Here is a 22,398-nt window from a genome sequence, read left to right on the forward strand (position 1 = left end):
AGATAGAACTGTCTGCTTTAAACCACAATCCATATAAATTAAATTGAAAATAACTTTTATAATAATATATTTTTATGTGGTATTTCTAGTACTTGCTTTATGTTTCACACAAAGGACAAGAATTCTGAATTCTGGGAATCTTTTCTCAAAAAACCTTTTTTATATATATCACCTCCAACATCCCAGCTCTTTTACGTGCAAAAAGGACATTAATATGAATGAGAGTGATTTGTATGGCAAGGAGACTCTCAGAATCAAGATGCATTAAAAGGTTCTTAGTGGAGAGTTTTATATAGAGGGAAAAAGCCATGGAATTATTCAGTGAGTATGCATTTGACTAGTCTATCCTAATATAAAGTATGCAGTAAGTAGTTTCTGACTCTTAATGGAATATTCTAAACTAGCGGTTGTTGGACCAACTAGTGAATATGTCTTTTAAATCTTCTGTACCTGAAAATTTTTGTGTTAAAATTGATTAGTGTTTTATTTCTTAAATATTCATAATTCTATGTATGTATATATATATATATATATGAATATATATATATATGTATAGATATACTTCAAATTTCATAGAGTAAAAATATATCTGACCAAAAAATTAATGTATCATCACTGAGGAAAACAGCTAGCTAAGCTTCAGATAAATGTATAAGGTTCTGTCTGGAAAGACTGAATCCATTAGTGAACTGAACTGATAGGTCAAGAAAAGTAATAGCCAAATAAATATTTTATTAGCATTTTGTGAAACTTGCTAATGGTTAAGCCTACTAATCCTACACTAGTGGGAATCTTTATTCAACATCAGGTCATTATTCAATACATATTGTCTCCAATTTCATACAAAGAAACTTTCTGGGCATGACTGGAGAAAGGTATTTTCACATTAATTGAATACTCTAGGATACAATGGATAAAATCTGCTGCTGCTCTAACTTTTTTGCTGGTTAAATGATTGGGGAAATCAAACAGAGCTGTATGAAGATACATCAAAAAAATGTCACTTTTATTTTCAATAAGTTTTCATAACTGAATTTACTCTTGAAATTGGAAGTTACAAGAAGATTGGTGTCAGGCAGTAGCAGCATTCCTTAGCTGAGGATTTCATTTTCCACAAGTGCAGTGTGGAGACTCAGCCCTCCAAGCATGCCCAGGAGAGGAGTAGTTTGTGAATGCCAGCATGCATGTGGGATTAGCATGGACGTGGGATGGCATGTCCCTACCCTCATCATTTGTAAATCCAAGTTTTACCTTTTACTTCTTGTCTTTCCCCTGGAGTCAAGTCTCTCACCATGAGGAACTGGTGGAGATGGGAGTTGCCATGTGCCCCATATGAAGCTGGGAATCACACAAGGCAGCCACACACAGTATGTCTTGCTGACTGGTGCTCTGGGCACACACATTTCTCAGAAATTGTTTAACTAGGACAGATCCTGATGGGTCAGGCAGCAGAGGCAGCTTCTCAGTGTTCAGAGCACATTGGAATTTATCCTGTTGAGGCAGCCCTCTCATACTGGTGCAAAAAACCAGAAAATACAGAGCTCAGTGGGCAGCTCATGACAATTGTCTTGCCTTTCTCTTTTAATTTTGTTAGTTTTCTTCCTGTTGTTTCCAAGTCAAGCCTACTCTACAGTGTTTTTCCTGCCTGTGTCTAAGTTCAAACTCAGATGGTATTTATTCTGTTAAAATCACCATTAACACCAGTGGAACATTATTAGATTAAGAAACCACTGAACATCAGAAAAAAATGTAAGATCTGTTGCAGTGCAGAAGCACCATTTTGATTCAATACCACTAAAACAACACAAATGAGTCTGAAATGTCTATCATCTTTTATGCTTTTCTAGCTTTAGTTTCATCCCTTATCCTTAGCATTTAAAAAAGAGAAAAAGCCCAAAAACTTTCATGTTTGAAGACAGGTCTTTTTATGATTCAGTAATCACTGAGATTAGACCATAACACTGATGTACTGGCCAAGGGGGCATTCCTTTCTCAGGACACTAAATCAATTTTACTAATTTATATTAATATTTAAGCAAGGAAAATACTTAATGATTCTCTCTTATCTAGTCCAGATGGATTGATTTCTTTTCCTAAGAGTGCAGTTTATGAAAATATTGTCTAAACTAACTGTGAGAGTGCTAGAAGAACATAAACTCTATGATTCTTATGTATAATTTAAAAAGCAATTTCAAGGCTCCAGTTCTATAGCTGTTCAACATATAAAATTCTCACTCAGCTCTGCAGTTGGAGGAGATTCAATAGAAGTGATTTTACAATTGATTTCAGTAGGTGTTTTGACTACAAGGGAAGAACAAAATTGGCCAACAATACTTGTAAAGTGATTTTGGCTTCTTGGGAGTGAAGGCATTTCAGTGTAAATTGTTATCATTTTTATGAGCTGGAGCACTCATCCTATCCCAAATTCTCTAAGAAATTTCTGAGTTTTAAAAAATTTACATCCACAGTCTCATTCTTTGCTCCCCCTGTTAAGAATGAGCACCCATGTAAACAGGAATGCCACAGCTGTAGAACTGAGACTATATAATGAGAGGTAGTACCTGTCAGTAATAGAGCAGAAGAGGTTTTAGGGCAAATTCCTTTTTGCCTTGCCTTTAGCCTCATGATTTTTGCATTCCAATCATACACAGTGGTGACAGCTTCTCTCTGAGACTATTCCACAGATTGAGGTTTAGGTATTCTCCAAAATTATAGGGGCTCTATGGTCAAAATCCTATAGAAATAGGGTTTGTAACCTGTAGCTGTAGTAAATTAAACCAAGGTGTGTTCCCTGGCTCAGAAGCCAGCTGGCATGATCTGCCCACATCTATGCTATTATACTCTCTTACTTTCCAAAACAGAGTGTCTGAATCCAAGCTGCCTATTGGGAATGATCTTTGGCCCATGTTAATTTCCAAATTGTCCCAGTGATTTTTTGGAAGAGTGCTAGCATTCACCAGCCAAAACCATGTCAGGGATTTTGTCCTCTAGCAATTTAACAATACAGACAGCTGAGTTCCAGTGCCTGGACTATGTGCTGACTCTGTTTTAGTTTTTTATTCTAGATGTGTTTTCTATCTCTTCCCGGAGCTTTCTATTTCCCAAGCACATGCTCTACCTACAGGATAATGTATCAGCGGAAAGAGTTTGTCAGCTGTCATCAGAACAAAACTATTAACTCCTTGAGCCCTTGAGTGGACAGAGATACCTAATGTGAAATCCTGGGCCAGATGCTGGGGACACCAAACATCCCGTTTTTTCAGTGAAGCTGCAGACAGCTCCTCACCCAGCACAAAGGGTGAGAAATCTACCATGGATGGCCAGCTGATGCCAGGTGTCTTAGGTACTGTCCCACTAGGGACACTTGCTCTCATGACAGTGTATGTATTTAAAAGGAGTTGAGTAAAGTTGCAGTTTTTCCTATGTTGTTCCTTAACCTTGCATGACTGATAACAGCAGCTTTAGTAATGTTTGCTTAATTGCATTTGTGCATGAAAGACTGTGACACCTATCAATATTTATACCTGTTCATTTCTGTGAAAAAATATATGTGCTCAGGAAAAGGCTCGTGGGAGAACATGTGTGCAAGAGATTGATGTGGGGAAAGCAAAGATAAATATTTTTGAAAGACTAATGCCATAGTTTCTCAAATGTCTTTAGTATTATTGTAAATATTTTCCATTTGTATCTGACTTTGTATGTATTTTTGCTTGCCTTCCAAACGCAAAATACATTTGTGGAAATGTGATATTTTACATCTGACTAATATAGTGGAAATAAACAAAAATGTCTATTTACAAAAAGATCTTCCTTGGGGCTGGAAAAGTCTCAGGTCATCATGGCTACATCAAGACACATTTCATCACCTGGGGGAGGTGGTGATGGTATTTTTGCTGTTATTTTCCCTTTACAGACATTAATATTCCACAATTCTGTTTGTGGAACAATTCACGTCAACTTCAGGCAAAATAAGGATGGATAGTTTTAGCAGTTTAAGCAGGTGGTTTTCAGAAATCTAGTTGAATTCAATGAATCTTTTGCAACACTATTGCCTTGATAACCCACAATTGATGAATGACCACAAATAGCGGAGGAAAACAAAACTGTTTTCAAGTTATGGCTGCCCATAGCCCAGAAAAGAGATAGTAGTCACAGTTTCCAAGGACAAAGATGGGTGGGCACTTCTCAGTGATTTTCTACCCTTTCTGTACTCTTGAAACAGTGCTATTGTCAGAGGAGCAGTTTGCTTCTGATTGCTGAAGAGTATGAGCACTAAAACTCAAAGAAAAAGGTGAATGAAATTAGGTGAACGAAAGGCAGGCTTTAAAGAGATTTAGGGAATATTATTACAATAAGATTATGCAGACAAAGGAAGTCTCATCAAGTAAAGGCTAGGCTCAAGTATAAGCTACTTTACAAAGAGTTAGACACAAAATCAAAGTTCTTGTAGTACTGACTTGAGAAAGCAATCTCAAGATTAATTTGTTGCATATTTATTTATGCATATTTGGTGTCTTAGAGAAAGAAAAAACCCACCTAGTTGTACATGTGAAATGCCAAAATGTCATATTAATATGAAACTTAACAGGAAAATTATAACTCAGATCTAGATTTTCTTTTTCGCTATGCATCTCTTGGACTATCTTGTTCTTGTGTGCAGATGAACCCTGCTTCATTCCCTGTGTACATTTCAGTATTTGTTGACACTATATTTTGAGAAAGTAAGACTTGTGTTTTAAAGTATATATGTGAGTCAATTTTGCTTGAAGATGATCATCATCTTTAAATCAAATTTTCATCTATCATAGATGCTTTAGCTTATGCAAATATCAGAGTAATGCCAATAAATGTAAGGTCAGATTTCAAGGGAAAGGGCCAAGATTCTTTTACTCTGACTGTTGTGGGAATTGTAATTTCTAGAGCTGGAGGTACTTGTTGAGGGTGGTTTGCTTGTTTGGTTTTGCTATACATTTGGGTGGGGGTTTTGGGGGGATTTTTTACTATTCTATCAAAATGTTAATAGGCTATAAAAAGATTGTCTTAAAACTCACAAAACTTCAGGGACAACACTTTAAGTCCAACAGATGAAAATGTCATGAAATTCTCAGGATTTAAAGTTATAAATTTTAATGGACACTACATTCTAGCCATTTTGTGGTCCAGCCAGCAAGCATTGTATTGAAAATGAAAATCCAAATCCATATGCATGCGCCTGTGTTAATTCTGTAACGATGCAAATGCACGCAGGTATCTGAGGGGTTCTATGTTACCTACAGTCCATGTTTTCACACATTTCTTCCAGGGTTAGATCTAACATTCAAACTTGAGAATATAGTATTCAAACTGAAATGCCAAGTATTTTTTCTTCCCAAATATTGGCTTCTATCCTTTCTTCCATACGAAACTGAGCCAACACCCAGGCCACACAATACCTCTATAGTAATAGTTTTAAGATGTGATAACTTGTGGTTTACCAATCCAAAAACACTTTCAAACACTAGATAGGGCAAATTTCCAATGTGTCATGCACAAATTCCCTCTGGCATTAAGACATGATATAGAACTGAAGCTTGACTTTCCAAAGCAGTAATAACTGTTCTCACTCAGGAGGAACAGGAGTTTTGAGACAGCAAGGAAGTGACCTTAGTCTGTTCTAGAAGATTTGTAGTTTGTCTTTGGTTAACTATGACAGGACTTGAATAAAAATCTCTGTAGGAATTAAAACAAACAAACAACCTCCACCCCCAATCCCTGAACAAAAAAACAAAGTATCATGGAATTCTCTCAGAGCGTTGTTTCAATACCTTCTAAAATACCTTAAAAATGCTTTTTGAAACTTTTTTGATACGTACAGAAAGGATAGTGGTATGATGGCTGTATGCAAAGATTTTATTTCATTGATTTACAATGATCAGCTTAAACTTCCTATGTTTACTATGACATGTCACATTCAAACCCTTATTTCACATCAGTTACACATCTCCATTCACACGAAAATATACTACTACAGCAGAATCCTGAAATGATATAGATTGCTTTCAGTGTTCTCAATATGTCCGATAAGTTAAACAGAAATCACTTGTCATCCAAAAATTGCCTTTTGGAGAAATGAGCTATTCAGCTAACTGCTGGGATAAGGAAAGAACAGGAAAAATGGGAAGAGCAGTGCTTAAGAGTCATACGAAATAATCTGGAACTTTTTATTTATTGAGTTGACTCTCCCCAAGTCTAAAGGTTTCTATCAGCTACAGAGGAAGTTGATCAGAATTTTTCTTTTATTTCCTGGGTATTAAGGGTAACCAACAACCCCCCAGCAGAAAGGAAGGTATTATTAGTTGATATTTTCAACCCCATGTAAACTTGCAGAAGTACAGACAGAAAATACAATTGAGAGATGTGTCTTGTATATTTCCTGGGAACATGTCTACTGGCAGGAGCTCTAGAAGGTTAATTTCTGCAATAGATGGCTCGTATTAACTACAAATTTTGAATTTGTAACAATATAACTCCATCATTTCTATAAAACAATATTTAATATACAACAAAATTTCACCACATAAACACATTAAAACCACCTTTTTATAGTTTCAAGGATTACAGGTTTTTCATAAAAACATTTTCATAACTAGAATCTTAATACAGAATGATTTTTTCTATGCCAAAATACATTTAGATGGTAAATTGTTTGTAGAAAAAGATACAGAAGAGAAATGGGGTTTGCTGGCATGTAATCCATCTTATTTCATTCCTTCATGGTCAGCTTTAAGGTAAAGTTAAAAATGTTTGTCATAAAATACTTTATTGTTTTATCCAGAGTCTTAACCAGAAAAGAAGGAAGCTAATTGGCTTATTCTCTATTTCAGTGTCTCTCAGGCATGCCCAGAACAGCACTTAGTACACGCTACTTGGACCATAACTATCTGTCAAGGGTTTTTTTGAAAGATATAACATTCCTGTTAACTTTCAGCTTTAGGTGCCCACAGAATGAGGAGTGGATTCACTGTAATAGCTGAACTGCATTTACCAAATGCAACACCAGAAAAAAAAAAAAAATCCACGTAAAACCACATAGGAAGATTGATCACACATTTTTATTAGAGTCTTTTGAACAATTGCATTATGTTGTTCCTTTATTTAAAAACTCTTGCAAAAAAAGACATTGGAGTGGACTGGTTTCAACCCTGAGCATTAACACTGCATATCAAGTACTGTAGTAAAGAAGCTGGTTAAGTTTGTAGCACTAGCACAAGTCACTGATATTAATCCTCTAGGTGATCAGGTTTTTACAAAAAAAATACATAGTTTTCAATAAATAATGCTTAATTTTACAACTTTGATACAGCAATGTCATACACTGTTTTGACACATACTAAACTCTGCATGCTATATAGTCTACTAGAAGACAAAACTTTGCCATGCATTTTCTTTTTCTAGTGCTAGAAAACACTTTGTCCTCCAGTGCATTGCCTCAAGCAGCCTTACCATCTTCCTTCTCTCACAGCAATGGGCCGTGCACTGGCATGCAAAAACCTCAAGAAAAGGTTTCCCCCCCACCATCACTCAGACTTCTAAACAAAAGTACTTTTCAGCTTTTCCCCCCAAGACCTGGAGTGGCTATGAAAACTAATTTCATGTGGCCTTGAAAAGTCTTTGAAATTACATATTTTAAAAGTGTCATGCTTGAAAAACTGCTCTAAAACATTCAATTTCCCCCACCTGTGGCCATCATGCAACATCATTGAAATGTTGTAACCATCAAAAGTCCCACATTGGAAAACAGGCCTCCATTTTAAAACAGCCCACCAAAAAATAAAAGGAAATAAGAAAAAAAGTATCACAGCATTTATGTAAAGACTCCAAAACGCCAACATATGTACAAGAGCAAAACCAGATACAAATTGTAAATGAACTAACAATGGCATATAACTCTTCTCCCTGGCTTTGCCAGGAGTTGAGGCAAGTTGGTTTTGGAGATAAGCAGGATGATGGAAACAAAAACAAATTGTGACAATGGGAGTTCCTGGATTAATCATTATTACTTGATCAAATTTCTTCAAGCAGTAAATCAATGTCTTGATTTTACTGGAAGTGTGAATTACCAAAATCTGAAGCCCTATTCAATAATTCTAAATCAAACCTGCTTCTGAACTTTCACAAGTCTTAGAATTTTGGCACCCTTGCACTTTTTCATCCTGCAAGATTGCACTTCACAGAAAATCCAGATGTAACTAACCACAAAAGAAGAAATTTGATTAATTAATAAGGATTGAAACCTCCATTCTCACACTTCCAGGTTGTTGTTCATCATTGAAAACCATTCACCCCTTCTTATCCATATTGCTTTAGGGGTTTCCTTGTATCTACAGAAGTCATTCCTTTTAAATTGCTGTCAATCACAATTTTTCTAAGAGTTTTTAAAATATTCCTATCTTTGCACTGGCATAAGTATTGGGTTTTCTAAGAGAATCTCACCCCAAAGAAGGTATTACTTTTATACATGAAATATTACGAACTTTTGTTTCCCTTTTTGTAAGTCATTCTACATTTTCTGCACATTTGTGCTTTATATTGAATATAAAAATAGGTCTTTAAAACTCTATTTATTTTAAACTCACTAAAAAACTACTTGCTTGTGAAATTCTCTTACAAATTCACTGCATCCATGTAGAGAAGATAAAACTAATTAGGCAGTTAATTGGTATAGGTAGTGTGCAAAAAAATTAAGAAAAACAAAAACAATCACAGCCTTGGATGTGAGTGAGGGGAAAGGAAATTAATCAAAGAAATACAACTGTATAATAGGGGAAATGTAAGGCAACTCATTGTATTAAGTTTTTGTTGTTTATTTTTTCCTGGCCATTCTTACAAATGAAGGTTAGGAGGAACTAAGACACCTATCCTGCCAGCAGCCCTTGAGGCAAAAACTCCCATTAAACTCAATGAGAATTTTTTTTTTTTAACCAGAGCAGGTTTAAGGCCTTACTAGGCAACAATTGTGAAGATGTAAAATGGAATTAATGAACTGTTTTGATTATCAAACACCTAAAACTTATATGGCCCTGACTTTGACCCCGCACCAGTTCTCCCCGGTGTAACAACAGAGTTGCACTTTCCTCAAAAAGGCAGGAGTGAAGGATCATACTGCACGCATGCAAATCACATTCAATAGACTTGAAGTTTCATCTGAATGTCAGTGAATGCCTAAAGAGCATGTAGCACTTAAAGGACGCTTGGAATGAGCCTTTCTACCACATTAGTAAAAGACTGTAAAAGTCTTTTTTTAATAAAAGAAAATATTTCTTAATTGTGGTTCTTTTAAAATGAAGGGAAAAAAACAGAGTAAAAGCATCAAAAAGGCAAAAAAGGTTTGCAAAAAAATGTTCACTTTAAAGATGAAAAGAATCAGCATGTTTGATTAGGTTTTACATTGAGTTGACATCCTCAGTGTTAGCAAGTAAATTGTCTTTCAACATAGAAAAGCTCATTTTTCTCCCTCCTAGCACTGAGTCCTATTACACATAGAATAGTATTGTACAGAGACAAATGCAAGGAATGTGGGGAAAAAGGCCACAGGAGATACCAGGCCTGCAACAGGACTGCTCTAGCATGTCAACAAAGATTCCTATGTACACAAAAAAAAAAAAAAAAAAAAAAAGAAACAGAAGGTACAGAAGGTATGACTATTATTAATGACAAAATAAAATAAAAAAGAGTAGCTTAGCAGATGCTATTTTTCATGAGTAGAAGATTGTTTTTTACTCTCACTGAGATCAGTAGGAGCTTAGGCATTCAACAGCATCAAACTTCAGCCCTAACTATGCAGTGGCTTAAACAGAACACTACCTAATTTTTCCTTGAACAATATGCAATAATTAAAATAAAAGCAACACAAGTGTTTGGCAAAAAAAATTGTTTCCCTGCACCATATACTCAAAATATTCCTCTGATATAGTACAGTATAATTCCCATTTAGAAGAAAGAAAAGATATACTTCTGAGTGGGTATTATATTCTTTGACTAAAGTAGACCTGTTGCTCTTTTAAAATATGCCTGACTGCTCTTTAATTGGATCATTTAAATCAGTTATCCTTGACTAATATTTTAAATGGTAATTTTAAAAACAGCTTCCAAAAATATATGCAGTCAAAATTTTTGTAGGCTGAGACACAGACCTTATTACAATGCAAACTAAATGCAGCCTGTATTTGACCATAATCATTCATAACTCATTGAACATCTGCAAAGCACAAATGTTTAATGACACTGCCTATTATCACTTTAATAAACAAGGATGCATATCAGAAGAAAGGGACTGAAAGAACAAGTCACCCTACCCTCATGATAGCTTGAAGAATTACTAAGAGAATTTTGGCTCAGTTTTAAGACTTAGAACCTGATCAACTTACTCCATCACCCTAGCCCAAAACGGGATTTTTGATAGCAGGATAGTGAATGGCTAGGCTAGAGCACTTCAGTGTATCTATTTTCTTTCAGTCTTTTGCCTTAGAAGAGATAAATGTCATTTGTTTTCAGTCTGATTTCTAAGTTATTACATGGAGAACACACTAATCATTTGAGACCAAAAACTGAAAATTCAAGAAACTCTGTTTTATTGAGGACTATCCATTGCCAAGGATATCTTGTATATTGTAATTAAGTTTGTTTTAAAACACAGTTTCTCATAAAGAATTATCACAATGCAAGACATAAATTTGAGTTCCCAGATATGCTATATCTCTTTTCTGATAGCAAAGATTTAGGCCAAACAACTTTTATTTAGAATCATGAGTGTTTTATTATTATTATTAGAAAGAGATCAGATTATATTAATCATTTTACTACCAGTTTAACTAACCTAAAGTAAGATATCTCACCACTTAAATGCCTAAGAGTTGTCTTTGATTAAACATAACATGCATGCAGGTTTTAATGTTATGTTTTATTATGCCTTACAAATGCGTATGCAGGATTTTCATTTCAGCAAGTCTGAAAGCCTGTAGCAGTGGTTGCCACCAAAATACCAGCACAGTGAATTGTCCCTGTAAACAGCTGGATCATTAATTAGCGGATAAAAAAAAAAAAAAAAGTAGTAATAATTTACCAATGCCTATCAGACAAAAAAGTAAACTTCTTGAGAAACAAACTTCCACCTTGTGAGTCTGTCTATTGCCATCAGCAGCTATTTCAGAGCACGCAACTGAAATCCGATGGCTCCTAAAGTCCCCAAAAAAATATATATATAAAAAGCACACTGACAAAGTCTGCTCACCTACAGCCGAAGCTCGTACCCCCCGTCCCCTGCCCTGTCCTGCCTGCCGGGAGCGGCGGGCGGCTCTCCGGAGGGGCCGGGGCCACCCCGGCGGGCCGAGCGCTGCCCGGAGAGGAGGAGATGCAGCACCGCTACCCTCAGCATCTCCACCTCGAGTCTGGCCCAGGCTATTCATCAAAAACGGGAGAGGGGGAGGAAAAAGCCCAGCGGGGAGAAGACCGGGGGCATGCAGAGGGGGAGAGTCGCCTTCCCGGCGGCGGTGAGAACGGGCACCCGGCCCCGCCGCGCCCCCGGCCCGGAGCCCCCCGCCCTGGAAAGCGGCTGCGGGGGGCCCGCGGGGCCGGCCCCGGGAGCGGGGCTCTTTCCCCGCCGGCGGGCGCGGGGAAGGCGGCAGAGCCGAAAATACCCGGGGCGAGCCAGCCTGCCACTGCCCGGGACAGCCCGCAGCAAGCAAACCCCGGCCCCGCGGAGCAAAGCCGGTGGGAAAAAGGCGACGAGAGGAGGAAAGAAAAAGAAGCAGTCCTGACTCTCCTTCCCCCCTAGCTCTGATCATGCACAACATCCTACAGCTACCGCGCCTCCGCGGGAGAGGGGTGACGACACGGCATCTCCAGCGTTACTGCTACAGACACTAATTGCGATACGAGTTTCTATCAGTTCCAGCTGATTTATTAAAATTGTAAAGATACAGACTTTCAGCATTAAAAAAAAAAAAAAAAAAAAACAGGCTATGATGTTGACAGTGCACAAGTCTGCTTTTGCCATCATTTGCTACAAAATATGCAGATGGTCTGTACTTTAGATTATATTGCACAACATGAGAAACTTTTTAAACTATGTGCCTTTTTTCTTTTTTTTTTTTTTTTTTTGCTAAAATCGAGAATCCAGTTTCATACCTTCCATCTGGGGCCCCATCCACATATCACAGCGTATGAGATACATAAAGTCCTACTATAGTACAGTACATATACAATCTTTTAAACTAAGATAACAGCTCTGAGGTCTATATCACCATTTTCAATAAATCTTTACCTACAAATATTGAACAAATCTGAACTATAGCTGTACAAAAAAAGTGTTTGTTTCTTTTTTTTTTTAAACCACAAGGCCTTTAGATGCAAGGATTATTTTTTAAAATTTTAATCCTTTTAAAACCAGGACGTAACGTACCAACAAACTTGCATGCTAAAAACAGAGAAAAACAAAGAAAATAAAAGGGAAGAAGTGCCTGAAAAGTCTTACTGAAAAAACACAGCAAGAATGTTCCCTTTTCACTGTACAAAAATACGCCTGAAAATATATTAATTTTTAAAAAAGACTGAGGTCTGTTATGTATCAAAAATGTTTCAATACCTTTTTGTACTGAGGTCTAGGCTGTCTGGTATTCAATCAAGGAGGTATAAGGGAACAAGTTACAAAAAAAAAAAAAGTTGGCAAGTAGAAATCACATTTGTAAAACCATAAACAATTTGATCTGAAAAGTAAACTCTGATCTTAAGTCAGTTCAGTTATTTGTAAGCGTTTGTACAGTCTGCATTTTTTCAAGCTCCCTGCAGCTTTGTTAAGAATCGGATGCATAGAAGACATCAGTTTTCTCCCTCCAAAAAAAGTTGCAATGGTCCCTTTCGGAAAAAAAAGAAAAAAAAATCAGAACAGTTCGTTAAGATCTCTCACGGGAAAAAAAAATAAAAATCCACAAACCCCCTTGAGTAACAGTTGTGCTGCCAAAAGACTTCTTTGCAGACCATCTTCCAGACTTCAATCAGAGACCGACAAGCTTCAAACAGCGCCTTCTGTATCATTTTTCCCCCAGTCCCATTTGCCTTTGCTGTTGTTGTTGTGATCACCAAACGTAATAAAAATTAAAAAAACACAAAAGTAATAAAAAAAATAAAATCACAACTCCCGGGCTCGGAACTAACTTCGAGATTTTTTTTTTTTTTAAAGAAAACAAGACTTTTTTTTTTTAATCATTATCATGATCATCATCATCATCGCCGGCGTCGCGCCGCTCCAGCTCCGCCGCTCTCGCCGCCCGCTCTGGCCGCCGCCCCCGCTCAGTACGTGAACACCAGGTCGGAGAAGTTCGCTTCCAGCCAGTCGCCCGCGATCATCTCGCTCAGCTCCGGGGTACAGTAGTCGGGGAATTCGAAGTGGGAGCCGAGGCTGCCCTCGCTGAAGGAGTCCAGGTCCTTGTCCACCAGCGAGAGGGAGAGGTTGCCGGCGGCGGCGCCCGCCCCCAGCTCGGCGGCGGCGTGGCCGTGCTGAGAGAAGTTGAGACTGAGGTCGAAGAGCAGGTCGTCCGCCTCCTCGCTACCGGCCGACGAGGTGGAGATGGACCGGGAGGACGCCGGGGAGAGGCCGGGCGGCTGCTGCGGCGGTGGCGGGCCCTGCTTGGTGATGTTCTTGAAGCTGTAGTAGAGTCTGCTGCCGCCGCCCGCCGCCGCGGCGCCGCCCCGCACCTCCTCGTACAGGCTGGCCCCCTCGGTGGACTCCGCCGAGGAGCTCAAGGTGGGGCTGGCCGGCACTTTGGCCACGTTGTACCGCCGCAGCTGCTGTGGCCCCGGCTCCTCATCCTCGTCCTCGTCCTCCGCCTCCTGCTTGATCCGCAGCTGCAGCTCGTCCTCGTCCTCGTCCTCCTCCTCCTCCTCGTCCATGAAGACACACTTGACCGTCTTGCTGCTCACTTTCAGGGTGCCGAAGACGTACTCGTCTCCCGCGTAGTCCCCGTGGTGGGCGGTTTTGGCTCCCGGCTTGGGGGGCGAGGAGCCGGAGGAGGCTTTCAGCTTGCTGCACTTCTTGCTGGAGCTCTTGGCGCTCTTGCTGCCGCCGCTGCTGGCGGGAGCGTTTTTCTCGGGACTTTGGCTAGCGTTGGGCTTGGCCGACGGGTCCATTTTGGGCTTTTTCCTGGGACGGTACTTGTAGTCGGGGTAATCAGCCATGTGCTTGAGCCGCAGCCTCTCCGCCTCCCGAATGAAAGGGATCTTCTCGCTGTCCTTCAGCATTTTCCACCGCTTGCCCAGGCGCTTGGAGATCTCCGCGTTGTGCATGTCCGGGGACTGCTCCATGATTTTTCTCCGCTCGATCTTGGACCACACCATGAACGCGTTCATCGGTCTCTTTATGTGCCCCGATGCCGTTTTGCACCAGTCCGGGTCGCTCTCGTCCAAAGCGACGGGGCTGCAAGCCATGAACTCGCCCTCTTCAGTGTCCATCGCTTCCCGGGGCAGGTTGCTCTCCGCCTCCGTACTCTCCGCCTGCTGCACCATGGTGGGCTCTCGCCGAGGCGCCGCTCCCCTCCAAGCCAACAAAGCCGCTCCGCCGCCGCCCCCTCCCACCGCCGCACCTTGCCCCTGCTGCGAGCCGCGCCGAGCTCCTCTCTGCGCCGCGCTGCGAGGCGGAGCCCGCGGGGCCGGGCGGGCGCTGTGGCTGTGCCGCCCGCACCGCAGCGCCGGCGCTGGGGCCGGGCCGGGCCGGGTCGGGCGCGGCTGGGCTGGGCTGCTGCGCCGGGCGCGCGCTGTGCCCGTGCCCCGGCCTCGCGCCGCCGCCCGCCCTGCGCGCGCTGCCCGTTCTGCGAAACTCCCGGCTCCGCGCGCCGCGCGTTATCAGCGCCTCATATGGGTGACATCACTCCCGCCGCCGGCCAATGGCGCCGCTCGGCACCGCCCGCCGCCACGCCCACCCCGCGGCGCGCTGACACACCCCCGCGCGGGGGGCGGCCGCGGAGGAGGCGCCGCCGGCGCTCCCTGGCTCCCGGCGCTCCCGGCCCGGCCCGGCCCGGCCCGGCCCGGCCCGGCCCTCCCCTCCCCTCCCCTTCCCTCCCCTCCCCTCCCCTCCCCTCCCCTCCCCTCCCCTTCCCTCCGCCCGGGGGTTGACAGTACCGCTGCGGGGGGCTTCGCCTGCTGGCCCCCGCCGCCGGGCGCTCAGCGCTGCGGTGCGGTGCGGGGCGGCGGCTCTCCCCTGTTCCGCTTCCTCCGGAGGCCGCGGAGCCCCGCGTGGCTCGGCGCGGGCAGCAGGGGGCGCTGGCGCTCCGCGGCCGCCGCAGCGGCGTGGCCACGGCCCCTCTGGCGGCGCAGCGGGACCGGACCCGCCCCGCCTCGGGGGCCCGGGCGGTGCTCGGCGGGGCTCAGCGTTCTCCGCGGTCCGCACGTGGCCTCCTTCTCCTGCGCGGCGGGGCTGGGCCCCTGAACCCCCAGAGGAGCGCTCCCGGCGCTTCGGCTCCCTGTCCTCCCAGGGCTTGTTTCGGTGTCCGGTCGGTAGAGAACGGGGCTGAGAAGACGCAGGGTAGAGACTGGCGCGCTCCGGGTTCCCTGCGGATACGGACGGTGCCTCGGCGGCCCCGGCCTGCTGGTCGGCGGTGCCCGGCGTGGGGGAGCTCCCCTTGTCCCCCGGGAAGGCCCGGGCTGTCTGCAGGAGGGACGTGAGAATCGTCGCGCCCACCTGGAGGCTTTTACCGCGTGGTGTAGGCAGAGGATAAAGGCGCCTTCCCCAAAGTATAGGGTGAAAATATGCAGAAAGCATCAAACAGTGGTGATTTTCTGTTTGTTTGTGTGTTTGTTTTCCCGGAAGCATCAGGTTATTCAGGACGCCGTAGCGGATCTGCCTATTCGGATAATCCCGTGTTTGTTTTTATCGCAGAATGTCTGAAATCCAAGCGTGACAGTGTGCTATGCACCTATGGTCATTTTAATTGCAAAGTGTATGCTGGAAGTGAATTCACGTACTGTTTTGTGGGTTCCTTTGTGGTTTTCCAGCTACCGTTTGTAGTTTTTAGAAAAAGAAAAGTTTAATAAGTTTTGTGATGGTTGCTGGCTGGATACAGACATAATGGCAGTGAGAGGAATGAACCCTGGCACAGCCTCTCCTCTGCCAGAGCACATCCTATGAACTGGTGGTAATGGGGCAGCAGGTCCCCTGGTACATCATCCTCTAATTATCCCGGCGGTTCATTTTCTTCAGACTACAGCAAAATTACTGTGTTTGGATGATGTGACTCTGATATCATCGGGCTGCAGAGTGGCTAGTGCTGTTACAGGAACAAAAACAAAAAAAGCCCTCCAAAAATGTCACACACCTCTTTTAGCCGTGTGGATAGGTTAGGGCTACCGGGTCTCAGCTGCACTTGTCAGGAGTCAGGTGGAGTTTGAAGGATACATTTCAGGCAGATACATAGTGTTATGTCACTTTCCTTGACCGACCCCAGCTGGGTGTACAGAGTCGAGGGAAGGAAAAGGGCATAGCTGAAGAAGGTTCAGTTACTTCATTGTAAAGATGGATTTTGAAAAACACTGCTCTGCCTCTCCGTGACTGCCCCTAACCATGATTTCTGCTCTGAGGCTTGTTGCCACCTCTCTCTCCCTGTGACTGCACTTCGTGGTACAATCTAGCTCCATAATAAAGTCTATCCTTTAAGACACAGGAGATAAAATGGAAAATTTGACTGGCAGGGTTCTCAATTTGTCATAAAATGTTAAAATTTAGAGAAACCACATGAGGAGAGGGTGCAGTACCTCTGGGAGGGAGTGCCTGAGTTCTTGTCGCAGCTGTGGTCAGCTGTGGTCTCTCCGGGGATGGCTGTTGGCAGGACAGGGCATTCCTTGCAAGAGGACTCTGAGTTTGGTACTTCGTGCTCCATCTGGGTGAGGATTTGCTCAGACTGGGCACACTGTAGAGCCTTCTGTGTGACCAGGGCTTCATAAAAATTGAGAGTATGTTTCTTGTAATGATGGTGTGGACAGGGGTCTCGGGAGTGTGTAGGTCCTTGACTGCCTTCAGGGAAGGCAGCTTTGATGCTGCTGGGACCTTACTAGGATGACAGCAGAATACCAATGTCTCACCTAACCCTATTTTTTAGTATTTTTCTGTAAGTACCACTATTCAGGTTTTTACATGCATTTTGAATCCAGATAGAAATAATGGTGTAATTTTGCAAAGTGAAAAGTGTCAAAATGTTTTAATTTGTTGCTGGCATTTATGGGAGATTTGATTATGTCATATAATTGCATAAAATTCAAGCTGATCAAATAAAAATTAAATCTTTATTTCCTGTGAAATGAATCAAATCAATGAATTTTCACAAAGTACTGCTATTTTTTTCAAATCATTTTAGAAAAGCCATGAACTATTTTGGAAAGTTTTCATTCAACTGCAATGGAAGCCATATAATCAATATTGATAAGACTGGGACTCCATACACCTGGGTGGCAGAATCTGACATTTAACACATTAAGATCAGGAGAGATCATTTTTAATAAAGCTTTGGTGTAATTTGAAGCCACCGTCCTTACACCAGACTTCTGGGATATTTCTGCTCCTTCATGTGTGTCCCTGTGAGGCTGTGTATTAATACTGTGGGCATCACATAATTTTCATACATCCCATTTTTCTATTTTTGTGTTATATCTCATTTTCTGAGTGTCTTAGCAGCATTTCAATTTTTCCTCAAAAGTGATCTTTTAAATATAAACAGCATTACTGTTTTCTCATGCTTGTTCATGTTATGTTTTGGTTGTTTTTTGTTGTATTTCAAGGGTAGCACTAGGAAGATAATGAAGCTGAAAACAGACTGACAAATTATAGCCACACTCTATAAAGCAAAAAAAAAATCTCTAGGATTTTAGAAATCGGATTAAAACATGTGCATGAATAAGTAGATATTACTGTTAAATAATTTTATGTTCTAAAAGCAGTTCAATAATTGTATGTGTGCATGTATATTCCTACTAGAGTGCAGCAGTTAGAGCTAACAGCCTACTACTCGTTTTTTTGAAATTCAAATGAATAATCATTTTCCCATTATCTAGGTCAACAGGAGGCTGGGCTACCCCAGAAAGTGGGGAAAAAACCAGGTAAAACAGGATTCACTACAGAGCTTAATGCTTTCCTCCTTGGATGGAGTCTGGTTTTGTGCACCTGCATCTACACTGGATTTCCAGGTACTCTAGCTCGGGGGATGTGTTATTCTGAGTGCTGTGTGGCATGAGAATGGTGGTGGAAGCACTGAGGTTTCTTAGGCAAGAAGCTGGTGAGGTGCCTCCAAAGGCCTGAAGCCAGCAGGAAATGCTTCATGCAGGAATATAGGCCCTTTGCATGTGGCCCAATGTGCCCACATCTACCCCCATCAGCGCTTAGAAAGGTGAAGTGATGCGTTAAGAGACTGACCTTATGCAGTCCTTACAAGATTTTGACTACCAAAGAGGAATTAAATATGAACAAAAAAAAGTTTTTTGTTCAAGAAATAGTGTTTCAGAAAAAATGCAGGATATTTCATCTCCTTACTGTGCCTGCTCTCTGTGTTAAATTTGAGTAAACCGAAAGCCAAGATTTTTACTGTGCTAACTCTGACGATAAATAGTACTATGAGTGCAGTGTTCTTTTGGCTATTTATTTCTTGCTTGTTCTGAATTGTGCAGCAGATTTTTGCCTGGAGAGCCCAAAATGACTTTGCCTGGAGAACGTGTGGGAAAGCTGGAGTTACGCACCTTCTGCAAGGTGTGGGAAGTGGTTTCAGTCACAAGCTGTGGATTCAGAATGGAAGAAAGAATTACAGTGTCAAGAGGGTTTTGTCTTAATAGAAAACATATTATGAATTCTGAACGGAGGGGTCACACCCAAGGTTAGTTCACAGACACATTTCCTAGAGATCTTCTCTGGAATAAACATAAATTGCTTGTGTCTTGCATTCATGAGGGAAAAGAAATAAGCTGTGGTCTTACTTCATGTTAGCTAACACAGGGTAAAAAAGTGAAAAGGCTCACAGGCTGTGCTTTTTAAGATTTGGTAAATCTTCCTTTCCTTAGTGTTTTTATCTTAAGATGCTAATTCACATGAAAAAGCCAACTTCCTTGTCATTGCTAGGAAAATGGTATCTTCTCCTCCCTTTTCAGCATGGTATCCATGCTCTTGGATTGTGTAAAGCGGGTTTACACAAAGTCTTTGTGTTGAAAATGAAAGTGCCCAGAACTGACAGATGTAACAACTGAACTTCAGATAAAGAGGTGAAGTGGACTCATTTAACTGAAAAAGAGTAATCATTTGAGAGGACAAACTAGTTTAATCAAAATCTAGAAAAAATTTTCATCCAGTTTGAAACTAAATGCAGACAAAGGTATCCAGATGTATTTCACCTTGATTTTGTTTGCAAAAAATCTTTATTTTGTCAAAAAGTACGTGCATCAGATACTGCTCTGGTGAGGGCAGTCTGAGGGAGGTTTTCTGGCTTCTCAGCACCAAGTGTGGCATCTTCCCCAGTAGTGTGGCCCTCTGCTGCTGGAGGGGTCCAGCTGGAGCCCAGAGAAGCTGTTAGTGGGAGCAGGAGCAGCTCCTCCTAAGTCACGTCCTGCCAGAGCTAAGTGTTCCATTTACTCATTGTTCAATGCCCAGCTCTACTCCTGGCCACACAACAGAGCTGTGACAGAAGCACTGATTTTGAACTGCCTGCTGCCTGTAGGTAGCCCTAGAAACATTGCTTACTGTTAGTAAACATGTGATCAGCAAAGACATCTAGAGACTGTGATTGTGTGCATGGGTTGAAATAATCCAGGACTTAAAATTGGAGCAGAAAGTAATCCTATTCTTGCACCTATGTGGTGAATCGAAGTCTGGTGTCCTGGAGTATGTTGTTGCTCCAACACCCTCCCCTAAGGCATTGTTGGAGGACAGTGCTGTCTCACTGGGACAATATGGATGGGCCATTTCCTCTCAGCCCTGACATACTGATCTTGCACAACAAGATGTTTTAGCACACCTAGATACATCACTTACTGATTTTTCATAATATCCTGATTGCAAAGTGCATCTTACTTTGAGTAACATGTACATTTGAAACCATTTTATGCTCTAAGAAACAGCATGAAAATAGTGTTGGGATGTTCCACGTGCATTGCGGCCCTCTCAGATTTTTGTTTGCAAGACAAAACACTTTTTGTGAGATTAAAACCCAGCTCTGTGAGTCAGGCAGGGTCCCTTCCATCCCACAGATCATTGTAATACTGGTAGTTTTGTTTGGGAGATAATTTCCTCAGCCACTTGTGTGTAACCCTATTGATTTGAGCGTCTGCCCCCAGTAACACCTGTGCAAATTCACGGATGGCACTGGGATTGCACAGATGCCGTGGAGGGCATATTCTGGCATACAGGACATTTATTACTGGTGGTGATGCATGAGATGGAAGGGATCCAGGACTCAGGCTGAGTTTGTGCAGCTGGCAGTTAGAAATTTACTTGCAAACTGAGCTCATTGAGTAGAAAAATCTGTGTGATAATGAATCCAAAGCCCCCCGTGCCATTTTTACCAGATCACTTTAGGGCAGAAGAACAATTTAGAAGAGATGTGTCTCTTATTAAAAGTGTCTGAAAATCATACTTGAAAAAACGTGGAGGGAATCCCATAAGAGATTATATTGCAGTTATTTGATATCAGAAATTACTGTTTCTAGGCTTGTTTAAATGGAAATGTTTACTTGTTTCTGCTGAAAAATTGATGCAAGTAAATTTAATGTATGAATTTAAAACAATTTTATCTTAATTATTCAGCCACCAGTTACATGAAATTAAATGAAAAACACTTATTTTTAACATGTTTTATTTTGATTGATATGAAATCTTCCACAAAGATCAAAACAATTCAAAGTGACAGTTTATTCATAATGCTATACATTTCTATTGCTGGCCTATAGACATTGAAATCCACAGTGTTTTAGCAGGTCTCTTAGGAAAAAGTGTTGTACCCTGAACCAATTATAGGCCCTTTCTGGCTAAATTGCAGAGCCAGTTTGCTTAATATGGGTAATTTGATGTTGTAAAGTATTTGTCAGTACCCTAGGGTAGTCTCTTAGGGCACACAGGTTTCACTGTGTAATATTTCACACTTGTGTGCCAGTTAACCTGCTTAGTTGCAGACTATTTACAACTCATATAGGATTTATTACATTATGTACTTAATTTATGCAATATGCTTAAAGCTTCTTGTTATGAAGTCTAGAATGATAATCATACTTATTGCATTGGATTTGCTTGCTATTTTGGGTGGGAGGGGGAAGGAGGTCCTTCTAGTCCCTCCGGCTCTTTAGAATGTGGAAATTTAGCAAGGATGTGACAAAAATGTGTAACAATGTATTTATTAGGCGTCATACCAATATACCCATTAGAGATATAAAACATGTGCACAGTTGAATAGACACCGACACAGAGATTTATCATTTACCTTTTCCTTCCTCCTAAAGAGCAGTGGAGGGCTGCAGCTGGCGCAGCCCTCACTGACAGCCAAATAACCTTGGAACCTATAAAATGGACACAGGGTGTTTTCTTTGGGTCCGCTATCAGGAAGGAGCCAGCAAAATGACCTGCAGGAAAGACACTTAGCAAGTCTCACTGGATTCAGATCTGCTGATTACTGCCCTTTAGATACACCATTATAAAATAAGTAAAAATCTACTCTGAGGCATACGCCTGAGAGATTTTAATGAGCAGGATTCTGCAAAAATCTGCAGGAGTTTTGCTTAGAAGGGCCTTGCCCTAAATGCCACCGAAGTCCCATGCCATTTCCTAATCAGAAAATTGAGTATACCCAAGGGCATTGCCATAATATGACCTGTCCTTTCAGATCAGTGTGGAGTCCCCCAGCAGGGACCAGCTCAGAGGTTTGTTTGAGCTGTGCTCTCCCACGTGTGTGGTGTGAAAGTCCCGTGTGTGCTGGATGTGTGTCTGGAGTCCCAGCCGGTGAGCTCGGGGGTGTGTGCTGCCTGCACGACGTAACCTCCTTCCCATGTAGCTGTGAAGCTTCATAGCATAGGCAGGAGCCACTTGGAGCAAGGAGTCAGCACATCCTGCAGGTGCCCTGTATTCCCATCTGATCTACTTCTGCCTAGCTTTGGCAGAGCTTGGCTTAGAGAAGCTGGGATGTGGGCTTTTTGGGCTGCCCTGACTTCTCCCTCCAGTCTGTTCTTGCTGGTAATCCTGAGCTCGGGCTTGTACAGGCAAAATCCAAGTGAGAGAAGTACAACAGCTGTACAGTGGAAGTGGAAATTAGAGCTTCATTACTGAACAAAGAAGCAAACCACATAATATTCCTATTGGTTGTATAAATTCGGAGAAAAAAAGGTTATATGAAGTTCTTTATAAAGCTCTTT

General features: G+C 42.0%; 1 protein-coding gene across 1 annotated transcript; it reads right to left on the reverse strand.

Moving 5' to 3' along the window:
• Positions 1-7,072: 7,072 nt before the first annotated feature.
• On the reverse strand, positions 7,073-14,682 carry SOX11 (SRY-box transcription factor 11). The gene has a single exon (XM_048298954.1). The coding sequence runs from the start codon at positions 14,536-14,538 to the stop codon at positions 13,327-13,329; it is 1,212 nt and encodes a 403-aa protein (XP_048154911.1). The 5' UTR covers positions 14,539-14,682; the 3' UTR covers positions 7,073-13,326.
• Between the last annotated feature and the right edge of the window lie 7,716 nt (positions 14,683-22,398).

This window comes from Corvus hawaiiensis, chromosome 3, assembly GCF_020740725.1.
Source record: "Corvus hawaiiensis isolate bCorHaw1 chromosome 3, bCorHaw1.pri.cur, whole genome shotgun sequence".
NCBI lineage: Eukaryota > Metazoa > Chordata > Aves > Passeriformes > Corvidae > Corvus > Corvus hawaiiensis.